Genomic DNA, 23,918 nt, shown 5'->3' with positions numbered 1-23,918 from the left:
GTTATAGAGAGTTACCTACACCTCCACGTTTAATTTAAGAAAATAAAAAAAAATCTTTTAGACATTCTCTAGATTTCAATTTGACTAAGATAATATGAAGAATGATATTAATTAATTATAGTTAATAATTTTTTTTTTGAAATAGTATAAATCACAAAGAATCTAATCCCAAATAACGTTAAAAAGAAAACACTAAAACAATAAAAGACTTGGAATCCTCATTATCTTAGCACCCTCGATTCAACATTACAGAGACTATAATAGGATGACTAATTAGGATTTGAATTTAGTTTAAAATTACAGAAAATACTAAAACTAATAGTGGCCTAGAAAGTCATAAAAATATCTACTACACAACTTAAAAAAATTGATTCATTTTTTCTGGGGCCTAGAATTTTTCTGAACTTGAATTGGAAATATAAAAATAAATTTAGACAATTTAGACTATTTGTATTAAACATTTAGTGATCGAACTGCTAGATATTGACATGCGTTTACTCAAAAATAGTAATAATTAAATAAAAGTGAGTTAAAAAAATTAAGAAGTTAAAGAAAATCACCTACACCTACATGTTAAATTTAAAAAAATAAAAATAACTGTTAGAGATTTTCAAGATTTTAATTTGACTTAGATAATATGAACAGAGCTAAATATAAGAACATCAAATTAAGAAAAACCGATAGACATAACAACCCAATAAAAAGACCGATAGACATGACAACCCAATGGACTTCGGCTGCTTTCGAGAGGAAAGCATGTTCTTTGCTTCTGTGAGGAGCCTCCACAGAGGACGTTAGCCCCTGCGGATCTCAACCCAACGTGCTTCTGTGAGGACGCTCATACAGGGGACTTTAGCCCCGGTAGAGGTCGACTCGACACTCTGCTTCGCTTCTGTGAGGGGCCCCACAGGTGACTTTAGCTCCTGCAGGACCGCGCTCACGCCATCTCCAGGGAAATAAACGAACAACCAAATAAACCAGGAAAAATAACCACGAAAATATTTTTAAAAAAACTTACGTTTTTTGCAGAGCACTCCCCACGATATGCATCCCTTGTACAAAAATATACGCTCACTAACCTGAAACAACAGAAAAAATACGTTAGTTGAAAATAATAAAAAAAAGAAATAAATCTTATAACATACCTGATTTTATCTCGTTCCATGCTCTCCATCCTACTGTCCTTTTCCAGAAAATCTTCGTTCCAAACCTGCACCAATCGTCGTGCCTCCTCAGAAACAGCCTTAAGGACAAGAGTACCTTAAGGCAACAGTTAGTGAAGAAGGTACTACGACTGAGACCTTGCACATCGGACATCTCAAGGCCACAAAAATTATAGATTTACTACTATAGGTAACAAGAAAAATTTAGGGTGTCTTTAACGAGATAAATCTGTATCAATTAAAAATTAGATTTAATCCTATGACAATGCCCTACAGAAAACTATTACAGAGACTGGAATAGAGTGGTTATTGTTTGAAATTTAGTTTAAAATTACAGAAAATAAAAATTATGTCCTCTAGAATTTTTTAAAATGAACCTAATCCCAAATAATGCTAAAAAGAGAACACTAAAACAATGGAAGACTTGGAATCTCCATTGGCTTAGCACTCTCGATTCAACATTACAGAGACTAGAATAGAGTGATTAAATTTAGTTTGAAATTACAGAAAATAAAAATGATTTTAGAAATAATCTAATCTCAAATAACACTAAACAGAAAACACCAAAGTAAGAAAGGCTGTGAACCTCAATTACCTTAGCATTCCCCATTCAACACTACCGAGACTAGATAAAAATATAAAAAATAATAATGTTTGTTATAAAAATACTTGAAATAAAGAAAATGGTTAATTGAAGATCCGATTTCCTGGCACACATTTCATTAAACTTTGAGCAAAAAAAATGTGTTTTAATAATAAATTAAGCATAACTGAGTAAAAGTCAAATTGGTTTTAAATTATTTTGAGAAATAGACACCTCGAAAAAAATTAAAGATATTATTTCTTGTGATTTTTACAAACGACAAGAAATACAAAGGATTATATATGATTCGAATCAAAGAAAGTATGAACGCAAATAAAAAGTGTGACCTTAAAATGCTGTGAAAAGCCTTAGAACAGCTCCAGAACCACGAACCGACGCGACCGTTATAATTATGCTTTAGAAATGGTTCTTCTACATTTCCTCTTCATCTGCATACTGAAACAACGATAAAAAAAGATCAGTAAAGATGCCCGCGTCCAAAAAGTCCAAATAAATTCAACTCACCTCCATTCCACATTCTTTCACTGGCGATTCCTGCCACACGGCGTAAAAAGCAGTGTCGTCACACCGCGGGAGCGGAAGGACGCCCCTGGTCCCTCAGGAACTACGGACGGTCCCTGGGGAATCCCATTTAACGCGTCATCAGGATCGACAGAACCTGGAAATACTTTTTAGTAGCAGGACATCTAACACAGACCGACTAAATTCACAAATAACACGCGCTGCGTACACGATCATAGTTCTGGAAAGATAGAAATATTTCTGAATTAGATTTATGGAAAAGAACTAGACAGGTGTGTGTTCAGACTTACCTCACTATCACTGACACTAGGCTGAATATGCTGGACTACGGCCCATCCCATCATTCCGATTAGACGTAAGAAGTATGTCCCTCCCCCTCAGTGTTGGCTATCCATCCAGGGTAAATTTTATATTTTGAAAGAGCTCTATCGCTTTGACATGAGATTATTAGGAAAATTAGTTTAGATAAGATCGAGAGTTGTGCTCAAAAATATAGTTTAGATACAGCGATAGAGCAGAGAAAAATTTGATGGGGCAGAGCAAAATTTAAAAAAGAAATGGTCCCTTATTCCAATCTCTTACAACAGTGAAAAGAAAACCCTAAAATAACGCCAGACTGGAACCGGCACTACTTTAGCATTATCAATTCATTCATCTCAAAGACCAGTAAACTAAATAAAAATTATTATAAGTTTGATTTGAAATTTTATAAAAATATAGAGAATAAAACAGTTTAAATCAGAATGAATTTACTTAATTTATACGTGAATGGGAATACTAAAACAAGAAGGCTGTTACTCTTCGATCGTAATTGTATCATCCATTCACAAGAGACCATTAAAAAAAGATTATTTTAAACAAAAATTATGTTTTCTATTTTAGTTTTTAAGAGAGAGAATCTATTATAATCCCATTAACGCCAGAAAGAAGACCTAAAACAAGGAAGGTTGTAACCTCCATTGCCGTAGCACCCTCGATCCAACATCACTGAGACTAGGATAGCATATTTTAAATTTGTAGAAAGAATATAGTCTCAAATAACACTAAACAGGAAACGCTAAAACAAGAAAGGCTGTGAACTCAATTTTTATGAGAGAGAATCTAATCCCAAATAACGCTAAAAAGAAAACACTAGAACAATGGAAGACTTGGAATCTCCACTGCCTTAGCACTCTCGATTCAACATTACAGAGACTAGAATAGGGTGATTAAATTTAGTTTAAAATTACAAAAAGTAAAAATTATATTCTTCAAAATTTTTAGTGCGAACCTAATCCCAAACAACGTTAAAAAGAAAACACTAGAACAACGAAAGACTTGAAATCTCCATTGCCTTAGCACCCTCGATTCAACGTTAGAGACCAGACTAGCACTAAACAGTAAAATAAGAAAAGATGTGTACCTCCATTACCTTAGCACTCTCCATTCAGCACTACCGAGACTTGATAAAAATAAAAAACACGAATTTTTGTTACAATAATACTTAGCAAAATGAGTGGTTTATTGAAGATCCGATTTCCTGGCACATATGCCGTTAAAGTTTTAGAAAAAATAGGTTTTAACGGTCATAACTCCAAGAAATAGAACCTGCATAAACCGTTTAAATGGACAGACCAAAACACCGGAGAGACCCAAAGGCACGGCGGGTGATGTTCCAGTCAATTCGAACCTTTACGGAATCTTGGCCAAGCCTCGACCCTCCGATACCAGCTTGATCCTCCATTCCTGAGGACATTTGTTCCTTGGAACCCTGGCCAGACCAAAAATCACCGGGCTACAGGGCGACCCAGCTCAAAAAGAATCAGATTAAGAATTTGACGGTGTCGTCGAGAAAAAACCATTCGACGACGGTTTGTATTTTTCGAGTAACGAGGCAACCCGGAAAACAAGTTTATATGCCTGCGTTTTTCAGTTTCAAGAGGAGAAGGAAAAATATAAAGACTTTCACTAGTAAAAGCTTTATATTGGTGGTTAATTAGCAAGGCGACATCGGAGGCTGAGAATAACCACATAGTTTTATGACGTTCCGATCGGACAATTTAACGTAACGTCTTCTGCCACATTCCCTCCACTCAAGGACCAGCGTTTACCTGCCCTTTCCGGTCCAAGAGTGTCAGATGAGCCCAACCCACTGCACCCCTTTACAAGCCTCCTAGTCCTCTAATTGAGCTGAGCCCCACTCCCCAGACACCCTTTACGTTTAGGACAACAACCCGGCCCCATGGGATAGCCTGCATAGCATGTTATAAGCTTACGCCCGGTAATGGAGCGGTCGAATAACATACCCACTGGCAAACTACAACGCAACGAGCACCTGGGAACCCCGGCCTGTTACCGGGGCTGTAATAATATGAGAACGAATCCAGGGCGAAACAGTCCCAGGCCTCCGAGACTGGCCCCTCGCGACAGTCCCCACAGCCCACAGATTGCATCGCAACCACCCCGCAACGCTGCTTTTTGGTGTCTATCGATTTTAGAAAAATACGAGCACTAAAAAGTACTCGTGTTTATTATATTAAAATACTAGCACTAAAAAGTACTGGCATTTATTACATACTTCATTCTGTTAAAGTGACATTAACTTAATTTAATAATTATACTTTCAAGTGTAGAGATGAAAATCTCTGTTTTCATGGATAAAAGTCTATAAACATTTCTTATAGATTTTTATTTGCGTTAGAGAAAAAGAGTGACACTTGTGATATTGAACCCAGACTAAGTAAAACGACGGATTAATCTAACACGAACTCAGCGGTCATGTCTTTAGAGCCTGATAGTAGAGACATTAAACCGCACGCTTACTAGCTGGGAGCGTTGATGGATTTTCACGTGATAGCATTCCATGAGCCGTCTGCATGGGTAAAGTAAGTGTAGTTTGGTAATTACAATTGTGTGTCCCCATTCGATTGCGATCTGAAAAAAGAAAAAAGGAAAAAACTTACAAAAAAAACCAAACAACCCTCTGGCTTTTAATAATCTACATATATATAAAATGCTAATGTTTATCTATGTCGTCTCTACTGAAATAACGACTTGCTCTAGAAAGTTGCTTTTTTTACTAAAAGATAGCTAATTGGCCCTTCTAAAAATCGGTCGTCGCCGGATTTTTTGTTTTTCATTTAATTAAAAAAATAAAATAAAAAGTTTTTTTTTCAGACGCCGCATGTTGTGGCGGATGCGCCAGACTTCAACTAGTATACATACAATTTGATATAATATTGAATAATAATCAACGACTGGAGTTATTGAAAGTTAAAATGTTTATAGAGAAAAAAGAAAAAAAAACTGATATATACATTAGCAAAAAATATTTATTTACAAATTGGTTGTAGAAAAAAAATATAGTAAAATATTATAAGTTAAGTAACTGCGTGAACCCCCTGTATACTGTATACAACCAAATAATTATTCTCAATTTAGAAAAATGTGATTTGACTATAAAAAAATTAACTTTTCATAGTGTGAGCTGTTTTTGAAAAAGTGGGTGAATAATATTGTAATTTCGGTTGAGACCCTATACACACACCTTTGAGTTCCAAAAAAAATTTAACCAAGAAATTAAAAAAAATATTTAAATAAAAAAATAATTTCAAAAATAAATATAGATATAAGTAAGCCAAAAAGAACAAAGTATAAAAAATTTAAAATTAAAAATTACTACAATAAAGTAGCACTATTTAAAAAAAAATCCTATGAAGTTATATCATTGAAATCAGCTAATACTGTATGATCGAAAAAAAACGGCGTCAGCGATGGCTATGAAATGAACAACGCTGTCTTTTTGTATGTAAAATTATATGGGGAATGTCATCGATTGTCATTTCCAAGCCAACTGGACGCCGTTTTTTTATATCATACGCTATTTTTTCTTAAAAATGTATATACAAATATTATTACAAAAAACAATAAATACACACATATTTCTGTAGAGATTAGTAGGGAATACGAAAAATTAATAAAACACCAGTAAAATATTTCAAAATCTTCGTGTGATCTGTTTTTGAAAAAGGAGTGAATAATATATATTGTAATTTTGGTTCACCCTATATACTTATGATCCTATAAATGCTAATATAAATTGTAACCAAGAAATTTAAATAACTATTTAATAAAAAATTAATTAAAAAATATATTATGTAGATGTCATTAAGAAATAGTATAATAAAAATAAAATTACAATAAAATAGCCTGGAAAGTAGCGTTATTTTAGGAAAATCTAATGAAATTATATCATTGAAAACAGCTGAAATAGTAAAATATCATTAAATATTTCAAAATCTTAGTGTGACGTTTTTGAAAGAGCGGGTGAAAAATTTCTTCGCAAGTATTAAAAAAAGAAAATAAAAATATATTCATATTTCTGTAGAGATTAGTAGTGAGTGAAAACTTAATAAAATATTAGTAAACTATTTGAAAATCTTGCCAGAAGTAACAAAATTATATAATAGTTTATCAACCCTAAGCACATAGTCTTTAAGAAATAAAAAAAAATCAATGAATTAGCAAGCAAAACTTACTAGCTTCAGAAAAACTATCAATTACAATAAACTACCTATATTAATTATCTAAATGTTATTTTGTTTAAATGCATCTTTTGTAAAAAAAGATCTAATCTAATACATCGAACAAGTGCTTTGATAAAAGGAATGCAAATATATTTAGAAAAAAAAATAATCAAAAAATGCACAATTATTAATAACATAGACTATAGAGGAATATCTTACAAACTTAAAAAACAAGGAACCAGTATTTTAATTTTTAGGGTTTAGATCAGTTTTAAGAAAAAAATCAGCCGATTATCAATATAAATTTCACTAGTTATTCTTCATTAAATATTTCACTAATTAAAGCAGCTACAGGCAGATGCAATTCAGTGTTTTACAGCTTTCTAAACTTTATTTAGATTATTTTATAAAAGATGTAATACATAAGTATTCCCCTATTATATAATATCTTTAAGAATAAAAACCATATCAAATGCACTACTATTAGAAATATTCTTCAGAAAATTGAGCGATTATTATATATTCACTTATACAAGGCTTTTATTTCTAAAATACTATATACCTACATCAAGGTATCTAAGTCTAAAAATTATTTATTTTAATACATAGATATCCTGTAGAACCATAAAAACATCAAATTTAGAAAACTGCCAATCCACAACAAATTACATCTTTTTATAGCAGGCAGAAATTATAAAAAAGGCAAAACTTTTATACACTGCCCGATAAAATTTCGACCAATCAGAAAAGAAATGACGTTACATTCAGCTAATAGAATTGCTTTCAAGCCAGCCGCTTTAAGAGCATCCGATATGTCAAAAAATATCAGGAAATTGATAGGAAAATTGTGGTACTTACCATCACTCGAGTCCAGCTGGGCCCTACCCGCGATTGTACCGAGCAAAATGTGTAAAGGCGCACATTCACTCCCGAAGTGCAGCACGTCTGGATACAGTGCCCGAGCCCAGGTACGACCTGAGCTATATGACGTGTCCAGACCCATACCGATCCTTGGTCCATTCCATCCAAAACCATCCGGGTTTCTTTGCGACTTGAAGATCTGTTGCTGTGTTCGTGTGTTGTTCGTCATCTCCTTCTTCAATGGCAGCGTGGTCCTTGGATATCCGTAACCCTGGATAATTTCTGGCATAATCTGAAACAAGACAAAATATCTTTTAGTTACAGTTCATATATGTTCCCGATCCACTCACAGTTTTTTGAGCCACTCTATAGAAATTAAAATATTTTCCTAAAATACATCCTCGTAGATACTTTATATAGGTTTGGACTTAAACGAAATTCACAAGTTTTTTTATTCTTGGAGCTACAGATGTCCGACGCATTAATGCCGGACCCTGTACAAGACAAGAATATCTAGAAACATAAAAACCTAAGCAAAAAGTCTCTAAGAAATAAATAAAATTAATGAATTAGCAAAGAAAATTTACTAGCTTCAGAAAAACTATCAATAACAATCAATTATATAATACCTATAATATTAAGTACTAATTATTACCTTATATTAAGTTTCTAAATGTTATTTAGTATAAATACAAGCAGATGTAATTTTTCTGTATTTTAAAGGTTCCTAAACTCTATTTAGATTATTTTATAAAATATTTATTACGTAAGTATTCTTTTATTATATAATATCTTTAAGAAAAAACATATCAAGTGCACTACTATTAGAAATATTCTTCAGAAAATCGTTTGAATATAATTTATTCCCTTATATAAGGTTTTTATTTCTAAATATACATACTATATTCATCAAACTATTTAAGTCTGAAAATGATTTATTTTAATACAGTACGATGTGGCACAACCATAAAAAAGAACTATTTATAGCAACAGAAAGTATAAAAAAGCAAACAGAAAGAAACGGAAAGTTTAACAAAAAAAAGGTGGCTTTGACTTTTTTTGTTGATCTTGCGCTTCTACCGGCCGCCTTTAGATGGTCGGATTTTTCGAAAAATATCAGGAAATTCGTAGGAAAATGGTCGAACTTTTACCCTCTCTCTAAGAGTCCAGCTATGCACTACACATGATTTCCGAGCACAATATACAAGAAAATGGCACTTTTCCTTCAAAATTCTGGAGAGGCAACCGACAAAGACCTTACATCGTTAACGGTCTGTCTAGAAATGACGAAAATGGACGCAAACGACCAATGATATTGAGTTTTGGCGCTCGGTTCCCGATTTTTGACGCTAGAGAGAGCGCCGACTAGCGCTTTTCTTCTGTTTTACCGATGAAAAATTATGTAATTTTATGACCTAAATTTCAAGTTTAAATGAAAATTTAGCAATATAACGCTACATTGGACACAAAACTACTACCAGAGAAATGTAGCTACATGTTTTCCGAATAAAATGACACCAAACAATAAACGAATAAAGCAAAATTCACATAGATATCGCATTTTAATTACCCCAATGTCCGTAATTGTTAATATCATAAAAAATAGATTTTTACCTTAAAAAAGATTTTCAACCTTTAAAATAGTTAAAGAATTATAGATTATTATTAAATATAGTTCATTAAGCAGTTTCAGACCTATTAAACCCATGTAAATCAAAATAAAATTCAAAAATATGGTGGCGGTTCGGTAGCCTTCAGAATTTTCAATTAATATAACTTTGTTGTTCGATATTTTCCAAAATAATGTAATACTTAGTTAAATAGAGACTTATTACATCTATAAACTATAAAACAAGGCAGTAATACCCCTATTTATAACTTCTACAAGACATTTTCTTAGCTAATGTAATGGCCAAGACTTTTTGCATTTAGTTCACCAATTTTGCTATGAAATCAATAAAAAAACGTCATTTAACATGATTCTGTGCTGTACAAATTATGTATTTGTAGTTTTTTATCAATTTCCAAGCCCCAAAACAAGAATATATAACTTTTACAAGATATTTACTTTTATTTCACTAATTTTGCCATGAAATCAATAAAAAACACATTTAACAAGATTATGTGCCCTACTAATTATGTTTTTGTTGATTTTTAACAATTTCCAACCCCCAAAACAACACAAGAGTAAACAAGAATTTCTTGCCTCCTGATACAAAAGTATATAAAATATATATCTGTAGAAATTAGCAATGGACGAAGAAATAGTAAAATATCATTAAATATTTGAAAATCTTAGTGTGACTCTTTTTGAAAGAGTGGGTGAATAATATTGTAATTTTGGTTCACCCTATATGTATATCTGTAGGTACTAAAAAAATTGTTACCAAGAAATTTCAATAGCTATTTAATAAAAAAAGTATTTAAAAAAAATATATATATATATATATAGATAAAACAGATAAAAGTCATAGAGACAGAGTGTAACAGAGTACAATAAGTACAATAAGTACCATTATTACATTTTAAAACATTTCTTAAAAATTTCTTTGCAAATATTAAAAAAAGAAAATAAAAATATATACATATTTCTGTAGAGATTAGTGTCGTGGGTGAAAACTTAATAAAATATCAGTAAACTATTTGAAAATCTTGCCAGAAGTAACAAAATTATATAATAGTTTATCAACCCTAAGCACATAGTCTTTAAGAAATAAAAAAAATATGAATTAGCAAGCAAAACTTACTAGCTTCAGAAAAACTATCAATTACAATAAACTACCTATATTAATTATCTAAATGTTATTTTATTTAAATGCATCTTTTGTAAAAAAAGATCTAATCTAATACATCGAACAAGTGCTTTGATAAAATAAATGCAAATATATTTAGAAAAAAAATAATCAATGCACAATTAATAACATAGACAAATATTTATATTTTATAGAGAAATATTTCACAAACTTAAAAAACAAGGAACCAGTATTTTAATTTTTAGGGTTTAGATCAGTTTCAAGAAAAAAATCAGCCGATTATCAATATAAATTTCACTATTAACAGTTGAGGGTTGGAACCTTTGGTGTTACACAGCAAAATAAAAACACTAAATCACCACAATACACCAAAAACACTTTTACTTTTACACTGGACGCGCGTTTCGCTAACCATGTTAGCATCATCAGCAGATGATTATAAACTAATGATGCTAACATGGTTAGCGAAACGCGCGTCCAGTGTAAAAGTAAAAGTGTTTTTGGTGTATTGTGGTGATTTAGTGTTTTTATTTTGCTAAATTTCACTAGTTATTTTTCATTAAATATTTCACTAATTAAAGCAGCTACAGGCAGAGGCAATTCTGTGTTTTACAGCTTTCTAAACTTTATTTAGATTATTTTATAAAAGATGTAATAAATAAGTATTCCCCTATTAATATATCTTTAAGAAAAACGATTGAGCGATTATTATATATTCACTTATACAAGGCTTTTATTTCTAAAATACTATATACCTACATCAAGGTATCTAAGTCTAAACATTATTTATTTTAATAGATAGATATCCTGTACAACCATAAAAACATCAAATTTAGAAAACTGTCAATCCACAACAAATTACATCTTTTTATAGCAGGCAGAAATTATAAAAAAGGCAAAACTTTTATTCACTGCCCGATAAAATTTCGACCAATCAGAAAAGAAATGACGTTACATTCAGCTAATAGAATTGCTTTCAAGCCAGCCGCTTTAAGAGCATCCGATATGTCGAAAAATATCAGGAAATTGATAGGAAAATGGTGGTACTTACCATCACTCGAGTCCAGCTGGGCCCTACCCGCGATTGTACCGAGCAAAATGTGTAAAGGCGCACATTCACTCCCGAAGTGCAGCACGTCTGGATACAGCGCCCGAGCTCAGGTACGACCTGAGCTATATGACGTGTCCAGACCCATACCAATTCTCCTTCCATCCAAAGGCAGCCTGGTTTCTTTGCGACTTGAAGATCTGTTGATGTGTTGGTGTGTTGTTCGTCATCTCCTTCTTCAATGGCAGCGTGGTCCTTGGATATCCGTAACCCTGGATAATTTCTGGCATAATCTGAAACAAGACAAAATATCTTTTAGTTACAGTTCATATATGTTCCCGATCCACTCACAGTTTTTTGAGCCACTCTATAGAAATTAAAATATTTTCCTAAAATACATCCTCGTACATACTTTATATAGGTTTGGACTTAAACGAAATTCACAAGTTTTTTATTCTTGGAGCTACAGATGTCCGACGCATTAATGCCGGACCCTGTACAAGACAAGAATATCTAGAAACATAAAAACCTAAGCAAAAAGTCTCTAAGAAATAAATAAAATTAATGAATTAGCAAAGAAAATTTACTAGCTTCAGAAAAACTATCAATATTAAGTACTAATTATTACCTTATATTAAGTTTCTAAATGTTATTTAGTATAAATACAAGCAGATGTAATTTTTCTGTATTTTAAAGGTTCCTAAACTCTATTTAGATTATTTTATAAAATATTTATTACGTAAGTATTCTTTTATTATATAATCTCTTTAAGAAAAAACATATCAAGTGCACTACTATTAGAAATATTCTTCAGAAAATCGTTTGAATATAATTTATTCCCTTATATAAGGTTTTTATTTCTAAATATACATACTATATTCATCAAACTATTTAAGTCTGAAAATGATTTATTTTAATACAGTACGATGTGGCACAACCATAAAAAAGAACTATTTATAGCAACAGAAAGTATAAAAAAGCAAACAGAAAGAAACGGAAAGTTTAACAAAAAAAAGGTGGCTTTGACTTTTTTTGTTGATCTTGCGCTTCTACCGGCCGCCTTTAGATGGTCGGATTTTTCGAAAAATATCAGGAAATTCGTAGGAAAATGGTCGAACTTACCCTCTCTAAGAGTCCAGCTATACACTACACATGATTTCCGAGCACAATATACAAGAAAATGGCACTTTTCCTTAAAAATTCTGGAGAGGCAACCGACAAAGACCTTACATCGTTAACGGTCCGTCTAGAAATGATGAAAATGGACGCAAACGACCAATGATATTGAGTTTTGGCGCTCGGTTCCCGATTTTTGACGCTAGAGAGAGCGCCGACTGGCGCTTTTCTTCTGTTTTACCGATGATAAATTATGTAATTTTATGACCTAAATTTCAAGTTTAAATGAAAATTTAGCAATATAAAGCTACATTGGACACAAAACTATTACCAGAGAAATGTAGCTACATGTTTTCCGAATAAAATGACACAAACAATAAACGAATAAAGCAAAATTCACATAGATATCGCATTTTAATTACCCCAATGTCCGTAATTGTTAATATCATAAAAAATAGATTTTTACCTTAAAAAAGATTTTCAACCTTTAAAATAGTTAAAGAATTATAGATTATTATTAAATATAGTTAATTAAGCAGTTTCAGACCTATTAAACCCATGTAAATCAAAATAAAATTCAAAAATATGGTGGCGGTTCGGTAGCCTTCAGAATTTTCAATTAATATAACTTTGTTGTTCGATATTTTGCGAAATAATGTAATACTTAGTTAAATAGAGACTTATTACATCTATAAATTATAAAACAAGGCAGTAATACCCCTATTTATAACTTCTACAAGACATTTTCTTAGCTAATGTAATGGCCAAGACTTTTTGCATTTAGTTCACCAATTTAGCTATGAAATCAATAAAAAACCTCATTTAACATGATTCTGTGCTGTACAAATTATGTATTTGTGGTTTTTTTTGTCAATTTCCAAGCCCCAAAACAAGAATATATAACTTTTACAAGGTATTTACTTTTATTTCACTAATTTTGCCATGAAATCAATAAAAAACACATTTAACAAGATTATGTGCCCTACTAATTATGTTTTTGTTGATTATTAACAATTTCCAACCCCCAAAACAACACAAGAGTAAACAAGAATTTCTTGCCTCCTGATACAAAATTTGTTCGATAAAAGCTTCGAGCACTATATGTATAAACAGGATGTTTTCAATATATAGTCTAAAAAAATACAGGGTATGACTGCTAATGTATTTTTAAGAAAAAAAAAGCTCATATAAACATAGGGTCTGTCTGATCTTCAGGGTGTTAAAAATCTAAAAAAAATATCTTTATGTTTTTTCTTATACTCTTTATAAGGGAGATGGTGGTTTATGTCGTAGAATACATTGCAGCATTTAATATCCTGTATTCGTATATTGGTATATATATATGATATTGGTATATTTAAGATTATTCTTTTCTTAATTTACTGTAATTTCTTGTTTCCTGTAATGCCAAAATAAAATCTTGATAATATGGTGAAGGTTGAATTTTGAACGTATTGGATTGATATTAAGATTATATTTTATAATACTTTTTATGTCTTAATACTACATATTATTATGCTTTGTGGTATGGAAAATAACTGTTAATATGTCTTATTTAGATAATAAATCATATATTTTTATATTTTAGATATGCTACGAAAATTATATAAATTAGGTGAAACGGATGTAAAAATCTTAAAGTAGCAGGAAAATTAAATGCAATATGTATAGCAGAATTAAACAAAGTAACTATTAATGTTGCTGATTCTACTATTTTAATGAAATGTTATAAAACTTAGTATGAACATGATATGGAGCTACAGCATTTAAAAATTCAAAAAAAAGAAGAAACTTGGACATACCTCTTTTAATTTTCCGAATTTTTAAAGCACGTTTTAAACGTAGCGTCAATCTAGAGTTTTATTTCTGTTTAATTAAAATAATAATATAATGTAATATACAGGGTGGCGCACCTCATTCGCCTCGGTTATTTATACGAAAACGGAAAGATGTAGTCAATGTGCACAATTTAAAATTATTTTGAAATTTACAGGGTGTCTCAGAACTAAGATCCATACCAAAATTATATTTTTCTTATGGAACACTCGGTATTTTATTTCATTTTTGGATTCTTGGGCCCAAAAAAAGACATTTATTATAAGGGTTAAATATGTTTTAAAGCATTGGTTTTTGCGATATTTAAATATGCATGCCACAAGAGAATTTATTATCATTACCGTGTACGTTACTTTTCAGAATTAATTCTTGTGCTGAGTTTAAAGGCAAAGAAATAAACTTTACTGAAAAATGTTATTGCGTCCTTAAATTTATACAGGGGTACCAAAAATTAGTGATCTATTTTAAGGATTTATTTTACATAAAAATTTTGTTATTTCAAATGCAACACCCTGTATTTTTTTAAATAAATCGAAGCAGATTCAAATGCTCTTTCAAATTATATTAGGGTTTCCTATATCTATCTATCTCGGATTTTGAATAAAAAGCGATTTTTAAATAAAATGGCAATCAAGATGGCTGGTATCGCCATGGCAATTTTCTAGTGACAGTTAGTAACTATTTTCAAAATCGACATTAGTGTATGGACATTATTATTTAAACAGTTTACTAAAATTTACCCACAATAGTTAAATAAGTAAGTATTCTTTATTTTATGAAGAAAAATAATGATCTGCTGCTGGAACGAATGGATATGTTACTAGTGATTTTATTTTGTGAGGAAAATTATTATTTCTTGGCCTCAAGAGCTAATGCTCAAACTGTCCTACAAATAAAACGACAAATAATATTAAAAAATGTATTGAAATAATATACATTAAAACAATATTATCAACATAACACAGAAAAAACAAGCAAAACAATAATAAAACGATAAAACCATCTACAGGGTTGTCAATACATGCAACATGACCCAATTAATACAGGGTAATAAAAATGAAGTTTAAAAATTAAGCTAAAAAAAAATAAAAACTCATTTTTTTAAATACTAAACCCCTATTTTTATAATTTTATCTGATTAAATTAAAAACTTGAATGACTTTGTGTGGCGTGGAATATTAGCAAAATGTATAGTTTTCAAATATTGACAATTAAACATTATTCATATCAACCGAAGATATCAACCCTTAAATTTTTGTTAGTTGCCATGGCAACGAATCTCAAAAAGTTAAAAATTAATCAATTGGAACTATAAACAAAATTATTAAAAAAATCCGATTTTCTAATTTCGTCATAACCGTTCTCATGGTAACTAACAAATATCTGAGCATTTTCATTTTAAATAATGTTTAATTGTTTCGAAAACTATACATTTTGGTAATATACAGGGTGTCCCACAATTAATTTGTAAAAATAGAATTTATTATTAAAAAAATTGAGTTTCTAGGTTTTTTTTCTAGATTAAAATTATATAAATTAAATTTAAAATTTCTAGTTATTTCAAAAATAAACTTTAAGTACTAAACAGTTAAAGGTATGCATGGTGTCCATTTTAAGTGATTCCACTTAATATGCTATTAGGGAAATGGTGACTGGTCGGTTAAATTAGAGAAAAGTTGAGCATTTCCGGTCATCAATAAAGTTATGTTTACAGAATTGCCAAATTTTCATTTGTTTTTCAATATACAGGGGAAAATGTAAAAAAATTCTTAAAAATGTATTTATTAGTGAGAAAGTATGTTGATAGGGATCATTTAAAATGCACACCCTGTATAGGGTAACGTGACATATTGTAGCAAAATCTATTCTTTAACAAATTATAAACATAACGGATGTAATCGAGAGTTCTTTCCAGATACCAATTTAATATTTTTTATCCGATCCAAACGAATTTTGGTAGATATAAAATTGACATTTTTTGACATACTTCACATTTTGGTATAACTTCTGATATAGCCGAATTTTATTTTTTATCACTACTTTACGTTTTTGGATTGTACACCTTTTTTACATAGTACCTATCGCATAAAAAAAATAAAGTCTAGGCACAATTTTGAAATTTTGTTTTATTATTTTTTTTTAATTGTTAATTTTGTTTAACTTATTTGGCCTAACATGTTTATATTGGGGGCTTATTTTAGCTGTACCATACTATACTATTTAGATGTAATTATATATGTAAACATTTTGAGTTCTTTTAGTAATCTGGTATTTCGATTTTAAAATAAACTAACTGTTTCTATCTTATTTTTTTGTTAAATTGGGCATAATTAAGAGGGCTACTGATACCGTGTTGTCAAAATAAGGTAATTAAGGGCTTATGTTTTGGTATTTATTATAATTTTGCTAATATCTTGGGTTTGAAAGAAGATATCAAGATGCGGTTTTCGCTGACTTTTTAAGCTTTTACTACTCTTTCCTATCAGCTAAAATTACATATACTGTTATATTTAATTTTTTTGAAAAAACGTGCAATGTTTATTAAATTGTAAGACAACGCCCTCTAGCGTCTAGGTTCAAGAGCTTATTATTATTGTTTATATGGTACAATATAGAGTAAGAAACGCTCTTTTAATTACTTTTATTCACATAATGGAAGAACAACTCGTAAACCAGAATGATGGCCAAACGTCACAAGGTCTCTTCTTTTAGGTTGTGCAGGTGTCTACTTAACGCTCCTAAATAGAAAATTATAATTATTAAAGCCTTATATTAAACAATGCAAAATTGTTAACTTAAATATGACGATAGTCACAGTGTATATTGTATGAAACGTGTGTGTAAAACTATTTTATTTTATCTGAAAGTATTACTGTAGATAATTATTGAGCATTAGGTGCCCCCTTTACTAACACCGACAAAGACGTAGAAAATACTAGTTTGCCTGCATGGTCCAAAAATACCAAATATACATATCTAAATATGGAGCACTATACTAAGTAACTTACTTGGGTACCCATATATGCCATGCAGGTCCCCAATGGCCAAACATCAATCACCGTTCTCTCGTGTGGTATTATTAACATATTATATCTAAAACAAAATGAAACATATTTAAAACACTCAAAACAGAATAAACACTTTACTATTAAAGTTTAGCAACTTATATCTAGCAAAATATGATTATTTACTCAAAACGTGAATAATAAAAAAGGTTTTTGTTTTTTAAAGGCAATCTGGGGACATACAGGCGTTTCTCTATGTGGTACTACTAGAAAATACTGTATTACAAAAAAAACTTACATCTTTTAAAGGTGAAAATTGTTTGAACACAGCCAGTGTCGCAGTATTTGCAGTGCCGTGTTGCCAAGTACCATTCAAATAACTCCGTGTCGCAAAAACTCTTGTCGCCACAGTTTTTCAATTCTCTTGTAAATGAACTGACGTAAACCTGACGTATTCCTAAAATGAAAAAGAAATTAACATTGTTCTTTGATTTCCTCTTAATGGTAATAAATTTATTTTTGTAAAGGATAGGCAACCAGTAAATCAGAATTAAAAAGAACTAAATTCAAAATTAATTCATTTTTCGTGTACTTTAATTTTGTTAGGTTTATTTAACAACTTGATTAAACAAACCAAAAACTATTACAAATAGATTTTTTTTCTCTATCTATAATATATTAATTATATAAAAAATAAAACTTACTTTTAATTTCTTGTAATCTAGTGTTTAGAAATACAAAATTGAGCTAAATTATGTCATGCTATCCCCCATTTATCATAAATCTTTGTCTCCTGATGCATATTCATCTTCCTGCAGCTGATTTAACCCTTGATCAAAGATTAATCATCACCCAGCTAATAGACATAGAGGGTGGTAAGTTCCTTGGGTACACACCGTTCTCATGTGTGGTATTATTAACATATGTCTAAAACAAAATGAAACATATTTAAAACACTCAAAACAGAATAAACACTTTACTATTAAAGTTTAGCAACTTATATCTAGCAAAATATTATTATTTACTCAAAACGTGAATAATAAAAAAGGTTTTTGTTTTTTAAAGGCAATCTGGGGACATACACGCGTTTCTCTATGTGGTACTACAAGAAAATACTGTATTACAAAAAAAACTTACATCTTTTAAAGGTGAAAATTGTTTGAACACAGCCAGTGTCGCAGTATTTGCAGTGCCGTGTTGCCAAGTACCATTCAAATAACTCCGTGTCGCAAAAACTCTTGTCGCCACAGTTTTTCAATACTCTTGTAAATGAACTGACGTATTCCTAAAATGAAAAAGAAATTAACGTTGCTTTTAATGGTATTAAATTTATTTTTGTAAAGGATAGGCAACCAGTAAATCAGAATTAAAAAGAACTAAATACAAAATTAATTCATTTTACGTGTACTTTAATTTTTTTAGGTTTATTTAACAACTTGATTCAACAAACCAAAAACTATTACATATAGATTTTTTTTTCTATCTATAATATATTAATTAATATAAAAAATAGAACTTACTTTTAATTCCTTGTAATCTAGTGTTTAGAAATACAAGATTGAGCTAAACTATGTCATGCTATCCTCCATTTATCATAAATCTTTGTCTCCTGATGCATATTCATCTGCCTGCAGCTGATTGAACCCTCGGTCAAAGATTATATAAGCATCACCCGGCTAATAGACATAGAAGGTGGTAACTTCCTTGGGTACCCATATATGCTATGCAGGTCCCCAATCGCCAAACATCAGAGTCAGAGAATGATCCAGGTGCCCTCTTTTGTGGAAGGATGCAGAAAGACACCGTTCTCTTGTGTGATATTATTAACATGTCTAAAACAAAACGAGATATATTTAAAACACTCAAAACAAAATAAGCAATTTACTATTAAAGTTTAGCAAATTATATCTAGCAAAATATTTTTATTGATAAAACAAAATTATTTTTAATCATTAAATTAATAAAAACCATCTATCAAAGAATGAAAACGAGATACTGCTACCACAGATATTCTCATAATTTTTTATGTTTCTCTAAAAGTATGGAAATTAGGAAAACTATAAATGGGATTAACCATTTTAGAAGAAGCAAAATATTTGTTTTAGAAGCAAAAAAGTTTCTCCTCTCTCCAAGACAATCTCAACACATATATTAATAAAAATAAAACTTACTTTGAATTTCTTGTACTGCAGTAGTTGAAGATAGAGCTAAGCCTTTATATAAACCTCCTCTGATAAATCTTCGTCTCCTGATGTGATTTTTGATGTTTTACCTTCCTGCCCCCCAGCTAATTTAACCTATACACCAAAGATAAACCTTAATAATCCGCCAGCTTTTGACAAATCACTATGCAGTATATAGAATAAAGGAACTTTTTTCAAAGTAAAAGTATACTTGATTTTGATTATTGGGAAAGGGTACAGAAAGACACCAATCTCTTGTGTGATATTATTAACACACTGATTTATTCTAAAAAGACGTAAAAAATGCTTTTTACCTGAATATTCAATTACGTCAAAACAATGGGTACTTACAGTTTCCAGATTAAACAGGCCTTAAGGGACAGAATAAGCTCAAATATAGTGCACAGAAAAATCACTTTTTCTACCAGAAAATCAGAAAAATCGTAAAAGAAATTTCCACAACGAAAAATGTCGCCCAGTCATGATCATTTTTTGCTGCATAAATAATGCTGTGTCTAAAAGAAAATATTTATTCTACAGATATAAATATAATAATATTTCCTGCAAAGATTGGACTAGATTTGAGGCCAAATTCAAAAAAATTATGAAGCTAGTCCTAGTGCAAGACAATTTACTTTACTTAATGCTAATATGGTCTAATGTCATTTATTAATATTTCTTGTTTCTAGACTAAGATATAACAAATTTTTTGCCTGCATTGATTGTATATGTGTATAAGAATAAATTTATATGCTTTCCCCTTTGCCTAAAAATATTTTGTACACCTTAATAATCTTCTTTATTTTGAGAAAATCACCATTTCAGTATATAGAATAAAGGAACTTTTTAATGTACGTAAAAGTATACTTGATTTTGTTTATTTTAAGGGTACTTACCATCACAGTTGTATCCACCCTCAATTTGATAAGCTGCTGTTGCCATTCCAAGCTTGAATTCCACGGGAATTGCAAGCAAAGTACAAAATATCCCAGCAAAAAACACATACACAAATAATAATTTCATGTTTTTACATTCCATTAAATCTGTTTTGTTTTATCAATAAGCTATTAGTTTATCCTGTTTCCTACTTCATAAGTGAATACCTTCTCTGGTTATAGGGTGAGATCATACAGGAGAGCATCTATAAAACAATGAACTTTCTGTAAAGTAGTCACTCATTTGTAATATACCAACTACTAAATAAAACAAGCTATGAGGGCGACTGTCGTTAAATATATTCAATGTTTAATGTAATTTTTTTTCCGTTAAAATGTAGCTTACAATTTTTGAAACGGTAATGTCCATGATTTGTATGATTTATTTTTAATATCATGGAACCTTATAATAAACAGAAATAAATACCTATAATACACCATAATAATACACTATATGCCGTTTACCAATTACTTAACTGGTGCTATGCTTACCTTTTTTAGCTTCATAGAACATGTTTGTTGGCTTGTTTATGATTACTTTCAATTACTACATTCATTATCGCTGCTGAACGTCACATATTTCTATGCAGCTTACGTATTTTCAATTCTGAATTATCAATGTAGTTATTAAACGTTTCTTGTTATTTGTATTTCATTTATATATTCTCGAACCACTTCTGATTTAAGGTTAGGTGAAGATAAGCCGGTTGCGGTATTGCGGTGATTGATTTTTCAACGAACTTCCTGTAATGTTCAAAAATAAGAGGAGAAATATTTAAAGTTACCTTATTATAGAAAAATTGGAGCAACGTTACCTTAGATATGCCGTTCGAGAACAAAAACCATATTATTTTGCTGGCAAGAAATTATCCAACTGTTCTTGACGCCGTTTTTTCGACCCCACTGTGTTATTACGATTAAATTGCTTGATCAAAATGTTCTATTTCGTAATGGGGCAAACTGGAAACATGCTGGAACTACCTATAAATAATTGGAAAAATGATTGTAAAAAAGTAACAAAAAACATTCCCAAGTTTATAACTCCAAGCATTTACAGGGTGAATTGCAAGCGTCGTCTCTCCGACTAGACGAATCTTAACAATCCCCCCCGTAAACGAAGGTACCTAGGAATGCGGAATTTCGTGGTAGAACTTGACCGGCGCCTCGGCATCAAGACTACCTTGACAGACATCGTACGCCTGCAGACAATTCTCTAACAACAACTCAAGAGGGCTAAATTATGGGCTGGCCAGTTCCCATAACGTCGCATTCCTCAAGCGCCAGAAAGTTAGGATTAGAGTCTACATCGCACGCCGCGTCTGCGAATCCCAAATAAAATTCTTTTGTTTTTTATATAAATACTTATTTTATGTCGGAAGCGACCGGTGAGATATTAAGGCAATGACGTATACCAAAGGTGTATTACTGGTTGCCAGTTTCTATATAAATTTTAAATTTAGTATCTGTTTTTCTTAAAAATACTTATGAAATATCAAAGAATTTAAAGAAAATTATTTCGCAACAATATCATATAACTTTCTGTATGAAAATTAGTTATAAAATCAAGTTTAATGGGTATTTTTATGATTATTAAAAATAACGGCCAATGGCATTATTTTCACAGTTCGATTTTAAATGGAATGTGTTCAAAGAAAAGTGAAAAATACTTTGAATTCGTTATATTTTCCTAATAAGTAGTAGGGAAGAAAGTAAATTTTAGCAACAATGGGACTTAATAGCGGCCAAAAGCAGACCTGTATCGACTAAATATATGCTGGGGACCTGCTTAGCGTTCCCAAGGAAGTGACCACTCTAGGAACTGGATGATGCTTAACTTTGGCCCTGGTTTTAAGTAATTGCATAATTTTAATTCTTGCTGGATTAATTTAGTAAGTTAATTAGTAATTTTTTATAATTGTATATATTGATAAATTAGATGGCTACTCTTGTATATTAAAAAAATCTTGTAATCTAATGTATATTAGGTATCTTGGACTAATAAATTTGCCAAAAATGAAGAACATTTGTTTTATTTATGATTAAATCAGTATCACAACAGGCAAAGCCAGTTAAAAACATCAACTTTACTATGACACTATACTATATACAATAGTATACTGCTCTATAAAAATGTAAATATATAGTAAACTAAATTTATTTTAAAATGGTCCAAGGTGGTGTCAATATGTGAAACATATTTAAAACACTCAAAACAAAATAAACATTTTACTATTAAAGTTTAGCAAATTATATCTAGCAAAATATTTTTTTTGTTAAAACAAAATTATTTTTAATCTTTAAATTAATAAAAACCATCTATCAAAGAATGAAAACGAGATACTGCTACCACAGATATTCTCATAATTTTTTAAGTTTCTCTAACAGTATGGAAATTAGGAAAACTATAAATGGGATTAACCATTTTAGAAAAAGCAAAATGTTTTTGTTAGAAGCAAAAAAGTTTCTCCTCTCTCCAAGACAATCTCCAGACATATATTAATAAAAATAAAACTTACTTTGAATTTCTTCTACTGCAGTAGTTGAACATAGAGCTAAATCTTTATAAAAACCTCCTCTTATAAATCTTCGTCTCCTGATGTGATTTTTGATGTTTTACCTTCTTGCCCCAGCTAATTTAACCTATGGTCAAAGATAAACCTTCAGCCTCGGCCAGCTTTTAGACATGGAGGGTAGTAAATTTCTCAGGTACCTGTACTTGCTATGCAGGTCATTGAGGGCCGAACATCGTAGTTAGAGGATGATCCAGGTCTCCTCTTCTGGGAAAGGATACAGAAAGACACCATTCTCTTGTGTGATATTATTAACACACTGATTTATTCTAAACGACGTTGAAAATGCTTTTTTACTTGAACAATCAATTACGTCAAAACAATGGGTACTTACAGTTTACAGTAGATTAACAAGCCTTACCTTTACAGTAGATTAAACAGGCCGTTAGATTAAACGGCCCTACATTAAGGACAGAATAAGCTCAAATAGTGCACTGAAAAATCACTTTTTCTACCAGAAAAATCTTAAAAAACTTCCCACAAAGGAAAACGTCGCCCAGTCATGATCATTTTTGCTACATAAATAATGCTGTGCCTAAAAGAAAATATATATTCTACAGAAATAAAGTGTTTATTAGATTTATAATGATTTTATAACCGTTCAATTCGTTTTATATTAACAAAAACAAGATTTAGAATAGATCTTTTCAAAAATATCAAAATTTTGGCGACAATTTACAGACAAATTAAAGTATCTCTGATAGAGCTGTAATTTTGCATAGAGATAGAGCTTTTAATTCTCTATAGAATGGCAGAAAAAAATGTAGGTATTTTTTTCTTAGTTTTTGAGATATTTACGTTTTTCAAAAAATATCTA

The 23,918-nt window shown here is 30.6% G+C and overlaps 1 protein-coding gene and 3 long non-coding RNA genes across 10 annotated transcripts; all 4 read right to left on the bottom strand.

Annotated features, from left to right (window-relative positions):
• Positions 1 to 354: 354 nt before the first annotated feature.
• LOC115891818 lies at positions 355 to 2,645 on the bottom strand. Its single transcript, XR_004051910.1, has 4 exons — positions 2,580 to 2,645; positions 2,272 to 2,509; positions 1,146 to 2,202; positions 355 to 1,079 (listed from the first exon to the last, which is right to left on the bottom strand). It is a non-coding gene; the product is annotated as an uncharacterized LOC115891818 (long non-coding RNA).
• Positions 2,646 to 4,969: 2,324 nt separating this feature from the next.
• On the bottom strand, positions 4,970 to 8,387 carry LOC115891817. Its single transcript, XM_030912385.1, has 2 exons — positions 7,653 to 8,387; positions 4,970 to 5,202 (listed from the first exon to the last, which is right to left on the bottom strand). Exons 1-2 carry the CDS (start codon positions 7,942 to 7,944, stop codon positions 5,075 to 5,077), a joined length of 420 nt encoding a protein of 139 aa, XP_030768245.1. The 5' UTR covers positions 7,945 to 8,387; the 3' UTR covers positions 4,970 to 5,074.
• Positions 8,388 to 16,936: 8,549 nt separating this feature from the next.
• On the bottom strand, positions 16,937 to 23,456 carry LOC115891814. 5 transcript variants are annotated; one of them, XR_004051902.1, is made up of 9 exons: positions 23,436 to 23,456; positions 23,242 to 23,370; positions 19,585 to 19,710; positions 18,934 to 19,245; positions 18,551 to 18,698; positions 18,118 to 18,340; positions 17,712 to 17,870; positions 17,417 to 17,501; positions 16,937 to 17,146 (listed from the first exon to the last, which is right to left on the bottom strand). It is a non-coding gene; the product is annotated as an uncharacterized LOC115891814 (long non-coding RNA). The 5 variants fall into 5 exon arrangements; XR_004051904.1 differs by lacking the exon at positions 17,417 to 17,501 and having other exon boundaries at positions 16,939 to 17,146; XR_004051903.1 differs by lacking the exons at positions 23,242 to 23,370; positions 23,436 to 23,456 and adding an exon at positions 23,172 to 23,194 and having other exon boundaries at positions 16,940 to 17,146.
• On the bottom strand, positions 19,828 to 21,943 carry LOC115891816. 3 transcript variants are annotated; one of them, XR_004051908.1, is made up of 6 exons: positions 21,656 to 21,943; positions 21,347 to 21,512; positions 21,024 to 21,275; positions 20,493 to 20,737; positions 19,948 to 20,111; positions 19,828 to 19,882 (listed from the first exon to the last, which is right to left on the bottom strand). It is a non-coding gene; the product is annotated as an uncharacterized LOC115891816 (long non-coding RNA). The 3 variants fall into 3 exon arrangements; XR_004051909.1 differs by having other exon boundaries at positions 21,712 to 21,943; XR_004051907.1 differs by having other exon boundaries at positions 21,347 to 21,939.
• Positions 23,457 to 23,918: the final 462 nt, after the last annotated feature.

The sequence above is a fragment of the Sitophilus oryzae genome, unplaced genomic scaffold (genome assembly GCF_002938485.1).
Source record: "Sitophilus oryzae breed Bouriz unplaced genomic scaffold, Soryzae_2.0 scaffold_119_pilon_pilon, whole genome shotgun sequence".
NCBI lineage: Eukaryota > Metazoa > Arthropoda > Insecta > Coleoptera > Curculionidae > Sitophilus > Sitophilus oryzae.
The sequence above is the reverse complement of the archived record's forward strand: the minus strand, read 5'-3'. Positions and strand labels throughout refer to the sequence as shown.

Coding starts and splice junctions, on each gene's coding strand:
- LOC115891817 (XM_030912385.1), bottom strand. CDS start 7,944: ATGCCAGAAATTATCCAGGGTTACGGATATCCAAGGACCACGCTGCCA. Junction 5,203..7,652: donor CCAGCTGGACTCGAGTGATG/GTAAGTACCACA, acceptor TTCTTTTTTCAG/ATCGCAATCGAATGGGGACA.